This window comes from Nicotiana attenuata, unplaced genomic scaffold, assembly GCF_001879085.1.
Source record: "Nicotiana attenuata strain UT unplaced genomic scaffold, NIATTr2, whole genome shotgun sequence".
In the NCBI taxonomy this organism is placed as follows: domain Eukaryota; kingdom Viridiplantae; phylum Streptophyta; class Magnoliopsida; order Solanales; family Solanaceae; genus Nicotiana; species Nicotiana attenuata.
This window is the reverse complement of record NW_017672271.1, coordinates 45,683-56,765: the sequence shown is the minus strand read 5'-3', so window position 1 is coordinate 56,765 and position 11,083 is coordinate 45,683. Positions and strand designations below refer to the sequence as shown.

Sequence of the window (11,083 nt, the reverse complement as noted above, 5' to 3'; positions counted from 1 at the left end):
TCTCAATCATAGACTAAGGGTCTGATTTTTAAAAAAAGAATATGAGGTGGATCCTCGATTGAATTATATTACAGAAGTATTTTACTGTATTTATGCTAGCCTGAATAATAATCATGTAGAAAAAATTGCAATAATTCATAATATTGGTATTTGGTAGTACTATTTTTTTTTGTCGTTATCTTAATAAATTTCCATAAAGAACTGAAAAATATAGGAAAAGGGAAGAACTCTAATTTGACTAAATTATCAAAAATAATGTGTATTACTGACTTTATCCCCATTGCCCTAGGCTAACTGTTATACAACCTTGTACTCCATCAAAAATCTCAAGAATCCGACCAAAATTATTAGCACAGGTAAATTTAGCCTAAATTCCTTTGATAAACTTTCCGTATACCACCTGGATTTGGAGATCTTCTTTCTATAATTTCCCTTTATTTATAGTAACAACAAATCGGAATCAAATCTAGGCAAAGTTTCTCGGTTTTTTCCTCTTCTGGTTTCGTTCTCGTTTTCTTAATAGTTCTAACAGTTAGTAATTTACGAAAAGCAATTTTATGATGAGGAAAAGAGAGAGGGAAAACCCATGTGGTGTTTGTGGGCATTATCACAAATACGAGGAAGGCGAGCCTTGCGGGATTTGTGGTCATAGAATGGCAGTTGTAACTGATAAGGGTTCTTCAATTCAAGTGAGTGCTTTCCCTTCAGAGATCTTGCCGGAGTTTCTTTACTTGGGCAGCTATGACAATGCTTCTAGAGCCGAGCTTCTTAAGACTCAAGGGATTTCTCGTATTCTCAATGTTAGTATTTGTTACTAGTCTGCTTTATTTATTCTTTATTGGTGTGTTCATTGAATTGTGTTAAGTAGAGCTGAAAAATTGCATTCTTTGAAGCTAAAGTTGCAATGATTTTGACCTTGTTCTGTTCTCGTGTTTGAGGGGTTTGGAGATATACTAGTTATCTATTGCATTGTCTCTTTGAAGAACTAAAATCTATGCAAGTGAGTAGAGGGGGCTAGCTTGGAGAAAGGATTTCAATTGAATCCCCTTCATTGAAAAATTATGTTGTGCAACAAGAGTCAAGACTAATTTTTTTGGTTATATATAGGTTGTTGAATCCCTTGACATGAGAGAAAATTTTAGTAAATAGACAAGGTTATGAAGGGGAGCCTTGGCGTAATTGGTAAAGTTGTTGCCACATGACCTCTGGTTCAAGCCGCGCAAACAGCCTCTTGCAAAAATGTAGGGTAAGGCCGCGTACAATAGACTATTGTGGTCCGGCCATACCCCGGATCCCGCGCATAGCGGGAGTTTAGTGCAGTGGGCTGCCTTTTTAGACAAATTGGGTTCAAAAATAGCGTTAGAGATCATAGGTTCAAATCCCAGGTGTGATATTTTTTAAAATCTTCTTGTACTCCTGGCTCCGTCATGCAACTTGGCAGGGACTTACTCTGTGTGGACGGAGGGTAAGTTGACAGTGTACCCAAATTTCTTGGACGCTGAATACATATGATACCTCTTTTTGATATAGCAATCACCAATATTTAGATTAGTCAAGGTCAATCACTTCAAGGGAAAGAAAACATCTTGTTGATATGGGATTTCTAGTATAGTTTGAGTGACTTATCTGTAAGTAATGGTTTCTTAATCAGAGTATGTTTTTCTCTTGGTATTTTTTCATGACATACAAAGTGGGCCGGTACATCAAAAGTATTTAATGGTACTTAGTTGGACAAAAATGCCTTTGTCCCTAACCTATGTCATAACTCTTCAATGATTGAGATTGAGGTTAACATAACCCATTGAAAATAATACTGAAATTGTGCGAGTTCACCACAAACTTATTTAGTTAGTCGAGCACATATTACAATTTAAAAGCAAGCTTGCCTCAGGAAAAGAAGCTATACAGTATGTCTCTGTTGTCATATTAGAATGTTTGCATCCGTGTTTGCCACTAGTCTAGTAAGAGAATGAAGCAAATATGAGACTATGACTCTCAAACAGCTAATGATGTGTCAAATTCATATGCTTGGATCTCAGAAGATTTGGAATTCGACTTTCCCTTTTGAGACAGAAGAAACATGGACATTATCTCTTTTTATTTAATAAGCCTAGTGAGGGTTTGTTGACATTGTTGTATTTAGTTTTGAACTCCATGGGTTTCCTTTTGGGCTCTTTACTTGCCGTTTTGGTCAATAGTAATTGTAATACATTTTCTTTTCTGGTGAAGTTCTGTAGTACATTCTCTTGTAGTTAATATCTTTCTAAATCTACAATTTTAAGTACTAAACCAACTTTGGTGGGAGTCCATATTAGATGTGGAAGTTTTGAGGAAACAAATGCTGCACTTTGGATATGATATTTTCTGGTTCATGTATGATGATGTATGCGAGAAACTTTAATTGTGATGTGTGCCGTACTGGTGGAAAAGCATGCTGTGCTGCTATCATTTCGAGATGTATTTTTTGTAGGAAGTCAAAAGATTATAGCTCAATGGATTACATACCTACGACAGTAGAAGTTATTTACAGAATCTGAAGCCTTGAGTAATTTTTGGAGTGAGCAGGAAAGTTCGTGCATATGAAGAAAGAAGTGGGACTAACAAGAGAGCTAAAGAGAATGGAATTAATGTAATTTATGGTAGTTAGAGGGAGGGGAAGAATTGCAGCAAGTGTAGTACAAAGCACGGGGTGGGGCTGGATTAGGCTGAATGTCAATTTGATTTGGGGTCCTTCTTGAGGTTTTGTGGACATAATTATAGATCCCCAACTATACTTGATTTTTATATGGGCTGATTTCTCTCTTGGACGCTTTTTCACTGTCTAATAAATTAGTCTGTTGTCCAGAAGAATAGAAATGTTAGCTTGCCGTTTTTCATAGCACCTTTAATTGTATATCTGCCATTAGGTTATGCAGGAGATCCTGAATAAGATGTTAGTTACGACGAAGGAAAGAGAAAAGAAGAGAATCTTATTCATATGTAGCTTGAGTGCTCGCCGACTGTTGTCTGTTTGTTTTTATTTATGCCTTTCCATTATTGATCAGGATCTTGATGGATTATCATGAAATAACACCAGGGGGTCGTTATGTTTATAGTTATTTAAAGGAACATTCTTGGATCCTTTAAATATGAGCTGTGGAATAATTACACACAATAATAGAAAGAACCTAATGAGGTTTGTTTGTCATCTTTACAATTAAGCTGGACTTTAGGTCTTTTAAACTTTTACTGGAGAATAACTCGATTTAGAGGGTAAGACAGTGGCAAACAGTTCTATGTAGCTTGTTCACTTTCCTGCTCTTTTCAAGTACACGGGACTGTTTCTCTGCAATTGTTTTATTGATGCAGTTTAATCTTGAGAAGATTTTACCATCTGAAGCGAACTGAACTATTTCAGGCACTCAGGCAGTTTACTAAAACATGCTGAAATTTCTCTTGCAATACCATTTCAATTTTCATTTGCAGTTGGTCTTCAAGTTTATGAAGTGGGAGGTCATATTTGATATTGCAACATTATGGACAGAAGTAGAAGATACATTTATGTTAATAACACCTAATGAGAAATTTTCTGGTGCCAAGTCCAAGTCATGCTTTCAAACTAGCCCCTGAGGGAAGGGCGAGGGGTCTAAATATCTAGATGCATAAATGACACTGTATAAGATGAAAAAGACAGAATAATAAGACAATAAGAGGTTGTACTTGTGAAAGACTGGGAGCCTGGGAGGTAGAAGCAGTCCAAAATACAACTTCGGGTAAACCAATTTGGATTTGCTCAATGGATCAAAGCCCTTTCTTATGGCCTATCTGTTTACCCTGAATCGGTAACTCTTATAATTTTTTGTGCTTGATTTCAGAAAAGATAATAAAGGAAATAACTTTTCTGTATCTTCTCGTCAATTTGTAAGAGGAGATCATTGCACAGATTCTGTTGGGTGGGGGGAGGGAGGGATGAAGTAACCATGTCTAAGTTGCTCTTTCACAAAGTTTCATTTTCTTCTTAACCACTGATTAGACTTTACGAGTACAACACATTTGATTTTGGCAAAGGTTACTGGTACTGGTATCACTTCTTCAAATCTAGAATATATGCTTTCTTTCAATATCTACTTTTCTTTATCAGTTTTCTTTGCATGGTGTCTAGTAACTGATCCTTTTTCTTTCTAGTGCTTCAGAAGTTATGTATGAGACAACTTTGCATGCGCTATAGATCCTCTATTGTTAATATTATGGAACCAAGTTCTCATTCACGTTTACTTTTTCCTTGTGCAGACTGTACCTGCTTGTCAAAATCTATATAAAAATTCCTTTACTTATCACTGCCTTCAAGATGACGAACGTTTGCAGTTTGACAATGCCATCCAATTCTTAGGTGACTGTCAATTTGTGAACTTAATACATCTATGCTTACTTTTTGAGAATTGGTAATATAAATACATCTAAGGTTCTTTTGACAGTATTTTGACCTTTCAGGTTTGAGAGTTTTTTTCTGACATAGTATTGCAGATTGTTTCTTTTTTAAATACTAGTTTTGTTGGATATCAAGAAACTATAGAATTTGGAACAATAGAAAAGATGTAAAGTTACTACCACCCTACACAATGGCTTTTGAACATCTTTTCAAAGAGTTCTGGAAGTATCTTTGAGATTCTCTTTTTTAAGTTTCCTAACAAGTATTTGGTGGTTGAATGACTTTTTCTCCTGAAGGAAAGTTCTTACCTAGCACATAATTAATGCTGGCTATTTTCGTTAAATGTACAAATGTTGCTTATCAAAAGAGCTCTGTAGAATTCAAAACCCAAAAACCATAAATAAAAACTCTTTAATACCTATCAATGAAACCTCTATATTATGTCATAGCTATATTCCTAATATAACACGCGTTATATACTAACTGTAATATAAAAAGAGGCTAATCTTATTCAAACTAAAAATTTGAAAAATTTAAAAATATTTGAAGTTTGAAAATAGCATGGGATAAAAAAAAAATTATTGAGAAAATTTGGAATGTAATAATAAAGAGAAAAAATAGGCAAAAATTTAAAAGGAAAAAAAGAACTTATTAAAAAAGAAGATAAAATTGATAATAATTAGAAGTATGTGGCGATTGTGAAAGCAAACTTGGTTTAATCTTAGTTTTATTCATAACAAGGAAGATAGTCTTTTTGGAAAACTTATATTGGCCAAACGTGGCGGAGGAAGAAAATCTCGAGTTTAATTGATACTTACACAATAATATTTTTTTCTAAGATTTCTATTTTGTTGTATACAACTTGTATGGGGGATTTTTCCCATTTCACCAATAAACTGTTACTTCATAAAAAAATAACTATTCTTCACCATAGGATCACATGATGATTTTTTAACCGAGACAACTCTTCAACCATGATGTTTCAGCTTTTTTATCTGTAGATGAGTTTAAATAACTCTTTGATTGGAGTTGCTCTCCTGCAAGTTAATTGCTTATCAACCTATTCAGTTACTATATGCTCCATTATTTCCCTTGTTCCTTTTCCTGATAATCACCTAGTTTCAAATGTTGAAGCTTTAGCTTCTTGCTTTCAATATGACTAGGCATCTTTCCTCCTAGTTGACATGCTTATAGAGAGCTTTATTTTATGTGCTTTACTTCTACCCTCTATCTGTCCTTGATTCCTCTCTGCGAAGGACAAATCTAATCTGTTAAACTTCTCTTGTGGATTTAACTACCGCGACTTCAGCTGCAAGCTCTTCACAGAATCCAATACTTCATTCTTTCACGCATCTAAGGTGGTAGCTTTTTCCAGTTGAATGTTGACCTGTCTACTGCCTTCTTGTGTATAGATTTGTCTCCAAGAGGTCCTTGTTTTGTACTTCTCGAGTAAAGTTGCAAGAGAAGTTTGCACTCTGCTTTTCCTTTTTTAAATGTTTTGGTTATATGTTGGATATGCATAACTTGAAGATATTATCTTGAACTTTCTCTACAATCTACAACTGTTGAGTAGAAAATATTAGTACTAAATAAGATATCATGCAATTCGACTGCTATAGTTTCAACTTTGTTTTAGAGCAATCTTTGTATGCTTTGTGGGATACATTCTGCTGGCTAAACTGATGCTGATGGTATTTTTCTTCTGCAGAACAATGTGAAAAGGATAGGGCTCGTGTTCTTGTACATTGTATGTCAGGGAAAAGCAAGTAAGGAGTTTGATTTGTCTAATATTGCATGCATAAATATTTCGTGGTTTACTGTTTTTTTCATTTTGGTTTTGTGCTGCATCCTTTCCTCTTTTCTCTTTGTTTTCCCCTCGGGTTTCCGTGAAATAAAGGTGTATAGGTCAAAGCTTGTATTTTGTTTCAGCTTCTGCTTAGTAGTCTTATTATTCTGATGCTGTAACGTAGATATCTTGATTGAGAATGAGAAATGTAGTAAACTATTCCAAAAGTATTTTCAATTGATTGTTCTTGTGCAGACCACCATTTTGATTTACAGTAGTTATTATTAGAACTTAAAGTTAAGCTTTTTTGACAGGTCACCTGCCATTGTAATTGCTTACCTGATGAAAAGTCGAGGATGGAAACTTGCGCAGAGCTATCAGTGGGTGAAAGAGCGGAGACCTTCTGTCGAACTTAATCAAGGTCTAAATATACCCTTATAAGCATTTTTCTGTTTTACCTTTATTAATATGAAAAGTTATGATACCCAGCTAGTTATTCTACTTAGAAATGCTCGCATATATCTAGTTTAAAGGTAATGTCCTAGGTTTTCATATGCCACTTATACGTTTTTTTCCCCTCTTTTGTGGGGGAGGGGGAAGTTGGGGTGGGCGAGATAATGCTACTTTTAAATTGAATTGGAATTCTGCCTGTGAAAGTGCTCCTCACTGGATTTATTAACTATGACCAAATAGAGCCTGGTCATTCTAAGTGCAAGCTGAGTTACACAGTAGCTTTTGAAGAAGCTTAGGGCAAATACACTTAGTGTGCATGAACTGCAAGCTCTGTCAATACCCGTTCTTCCTTTGTCGTTGAAATTTCTGTTAAATTTTGTTTCTGGGACTGCCGATCGCCCATATCCAATTAGATTACTTGGTTGTCTGCTATTTTAAATTGATTTAAGATTAAAAAGGTTATGTCAGAGCTCTAAATGTCAATGTAAACTTTTTTCTTCCTTTTGTAATACAGGGGTTCACCAACAACTACAGGAGTATGAGCAGAAGATCTTCGGTTCGCTGGAGAACCCGCTTGCCTCTGCCGTGCCAGTCTTCTCTTCTCCTGTGCCAACCTTCAGCTTTAACTACCCAAAGCCGAGTGATTCAGTTCAAGTTCCAGCCTTCAACAATTCTGGCGCTACATCAATTTTTGCTCGTCCTGTCTTTAACATTCCTCCACAGGAATTCACCTTTGGAGCTGCTCATAATCAGCGGAATGCCTCAGGGAGCCATTTGAATTCAAACCAAAATCCAAATAGTGGCGACATTGCTATGGATGGTTCGTAATACTATCTGCCCTTTTGCCTTTGTGGAATCCTCGACTTGACCGAGTTCTTCAGAAGTTTGGATGTAAAGTGGGAGGAAATGCTTTATACTATACTCACTAGTTTAAAGTATGACATGTCAGTACAGTATGGTGCCTTCAATGGACTAGTTATTCTGGAAATCCAAGTGACTCTTGCTCTAATTCAATACAAGCTTCTAAAGATTATGTTTGGTTAATTTTACAAACAATGGAATTTTCTGTTTACAGAAGTTCTGCAGAAGCATTTTTGTTCATGTTTAGGTGGATAACAACAACAAATCCAGTGTAATCCCCATTTGTGGCCTGAGAAGGGTAATATGTAATGCAGATCTTGCCCCTATCTTGAGAAGGTAGAGATGTTTCCGATAGGCCCTTGACTCTTTAGGTGGATATGACTAAGAGCATGTTTAGATTGACTTATTTTAAGTGCTTTTAAGCCATTTTGTAGAGTTTGGATAAAGCAAAAAAGTGCCTTTAAGTACTTGTTTTTAAGAAAAAAGCCAAAAGCTAAAAGCTAGAATTTCTAATTTATGGTTTATGCTTAAAAGTCACTTAAAATAAGCCTATCCACACGGGCTATAAGGCTTGTTAAAGTAACAATAACTATTCATCCGGGATATTTTGTTAAATTTTCAAATGCACTAAACTAATGATTTTGTGGCAGTCCAAGTATCGATTACCATATAACCTTTGTTCATTTGTAGGCCATACTTGGGAATGCTCCTATGGTAAATCGTATGGTAGATTGCTGCTTTCTTTTGAAACACAAGAGGGGAGGGTTAGAATTGTGCTAACTTAAAAAATTAATTGACCAACTATGATATTAGTTGACTCTTTTTCCCACGGACACTGGGTTAGAGCAGAATAACAAAGACAGAATAAATGAGAGACGGAGTTTTATACTGGTTCGCGTATTGGTGTGGTACCTACATCCAGCTTCCTTGAGCCACAAGGATTCTCTTAGACTTTCAAAGATGATTTGTTACAATGGTCGTGGTTTTCAATCATTTACCACCAACGGTGTACATTTGAATGTTTTTCAAGCTTTTGACACAATCTCTTGGGTTGTTTTCTATTTTTCTTTCTATCTTTTGTGACACTAGTAAACTCAACAATGTTTTAACTAAGAACTAGAAAGATGTTGAAAGTTTGTATGTGAAGTTGCACACCGTTCTCTTCTTCTTCTTCGAGTTCTTCATATATGCAGTGATTGATGTCTTGAGTTATTTCAGTCACCAAGATCTTCATTCATTGTGAGCGAGATTGAGAAATTCTTTGATTGACGCAAGTAATTTTCTAAGAGATTGACCCAAAGGATGCCTTTGAATCCAGTTAATAGATGTGGATTGGATTCATATAATAAATTGCGCTTCTTTGATTTTCCTACGATCTCGGATATTTGTACTTCAATTACCTCTTCCTCTTGTCTTGATCTCTTGAATATGGACAGATTACTTGCATATTTTTTTCTTTCGCATTTATCTCTTCTTTCCCTTCCATTAATCTATTTTCCTGCTAATATTGGAATGAGATGAGTATTACTATTACTAAATATGTCATTATTAAAACTTAAAGTGTAACATCTTTCAGCTAAAACGCGAAAGATGAAATTCATTTCCTGTCCTTTTTAGTGTAGCAAATAGCAACTGAGAGATCCTCCGTCCCATTCTATATGATGATATTCACACAAAGCTTTAAGTTACTAGTAATATGTAATATTAGTAATAGTGAAAATTATTAAAATAATTATCTCTTTTTCATTGATTAAAGTAATAGTTGAAAAGGTTTAAAAGAGGTGATATCACGAGACTTTTATTGAAATATTTTAGTTATTCAAAGGATGGCAAATTAAGGATTAACAAAAGCTACGAGGTCTACATGAATCCATATCTAAGGTAGCCAAAGGCAAACTTAGGATTAATAAAAAAAGAGTTCACGGAATCCATGTCAAGATCCCTCTCAAAGTAGAAGTTCAAGTGTCCAATAAATTATGTCACGACCCAAAACCTTTATTAAGTCGCGATGGCACCTAATGCCGCCCTTAGACAAGCCCACACGTAAACCTCCAATTTAATTATCCCATCTTAACTTTAAACACAGAAGTTTCCTTTAAAATACCGAAATAAGTAAGACCTCATGCAACCGTAAAAGTTTCTTTCTCAAAATATCAAGTGTGAGTAATACATAAACCATGACGATAGTAATAATAAGTACAACAGTACATAAACGCTAGAAGCCCCCAAAATCCGGTGCCACAAGTACATGAACAATCTAGAGAGTATACAAAACTAATACAACTACTGTCTAAAGTATAATAGACAGAGACAGTAAACAAGGTATAGGGAAACTCCGATCCAGCAGATCGAGGCAAGGCAGGCAGCCCACCACTAAGTCTTCGTGGAAGTGCGGCTGCGTGCCCGTGTGACCACTGGAAGTACCTGTCTTAGTACCTGCACATTCAGTGTAGAAGTGTAGTATGAGTATGTAAAACAACGCGTACCCAGTAACTATCTAGTCTAACCTCGAAGAAGTAGTGACGAGGGGTGACTTGACACTAGTGGTCAAATAATAATAAAAATACATAAAGTAGACATGGAGGATGTACAACAAGTAACAACAAAACAGATAAAACATCAATAATAAATCTCCAGCATGGACCTATATCAAATCACTAAAATGTCATAACCGGTCTCGAAGGCTCTAACTCAACTGTTATCATAACCAATTCCAATCTCAAGTATTAAGCACGAATATGCCGAGGCCAACGGCCCGATCCTATAGGAATAGTGATACTCAGTATTGCCGAGGCGAACGACCCGATTCCATAAGAATAGTATTACCATACCGCGAGGCGAATGCCTCGATCCTATAAGAGTAATTTACAACACTGCCGAGGTGAACGGCCCGATTCCATAAGAGTAGAGAAATTACTCGCTCGCGGAAGTACATGCGAGTCGAGAGGACTTAGATCCATAGTTCATCAAATATTTTCCAATTTTCTGAAGTAAGAGGCTAAATCATTATTTTTATTTTAATCTTCAATATCAGTCATAATTAAGAAAATTAATACACGGGATAAATATAAACAGCACAATTAAGGCATGATGTGAATCTAAGTCTACCTGGACATAACATGAATATAGCTACGTACAGACTCTCGTCACCTCGTGCGTACGTAGCTCTCGACAAGAAGTAGCACACAAAAATTAACACACCCAAGGGGATAAATTCCATCTTACAAGGTTAGGCAAGAGACTTACCTCGTTTCCAAGTCCTCAATCCGGCTCTTCAACCTCACTAGAACTCCTCAAACGATGTCGATCAACCAGAAACTAATCAAAAGTCATGTAAAATAATCAACATATGCTCAAAAGTTCATAATTTAACTATTAAACTAATTTTTCAACCAAATCCAGAAAGTCCATAAAAATCACCCCAGGCCCACGTGCCCGGATTCTGAAAATTTCTGAAGATAAATGTTACCCATGACCTCACTAACTCAAATATGTAATTTATTCCCAAATTCCATAATCAACTTCGTGGTCAAATCCCATTTTTACCAACCCTAGGTTCCAACAAAAATCCCACA

General features: G+C 35.8%; 1 protein-coding gene across 1 annotated transcript; it reads left to right on the top strand.

The window, feature by feature from the left end:
- The first annotated feature begins 225 nt into the window (after positions 1–225).
- On the top strand, positions 226–7,724 carry LOC109212545 (protein-tyrosine-phosphatase IBR5-like). The gene is made up of 5 exons (XM_019376194.1): positions 226–800; positions 4,270–4,369; positions 6,117–6,174; positions 6,509–6,615; positions 7,162–7,724. The coding sequence occupies exons 1-5, from the start codon at positions 558–560 to the stop codon at positions 7,473–7,475; spliced, it is 822 nt and encodes a 273-aa protein (XP_019231739.1). The 5' UTR covers positions 226–557; the 3' UTR covers positions 7,476–7,724.
- The last annotated feature ends 3,359 nt before the right edge of the window (positions 7,725–11,083 follow it).

Excerpts from the sequence above, each read along its gene's own strand:
- LOC109212545 (XM_019376194.1), top strand. The coding sequence starts at position 558 with ATGATGAGGAAAAGAGAGAGGGAAAACCCATGTGGTGTTTGTGGGCAT. Across the intron at positions 801-4,269 it reads GGATTTCTCGTATTCTCAAT|ACTGTACCTGCTTGTCAAAA; the intron begins GTTAGTATTTGT and ends TTCCTTGTGCAG. Across the intron at positions 4,370-6,116 it reads CAATGCCATCCAATTCTTAG|AACAATGTGAAAAGGATAGG; the intron begins GTGACTGTCAAT and ends TTTCTTCTGCAG.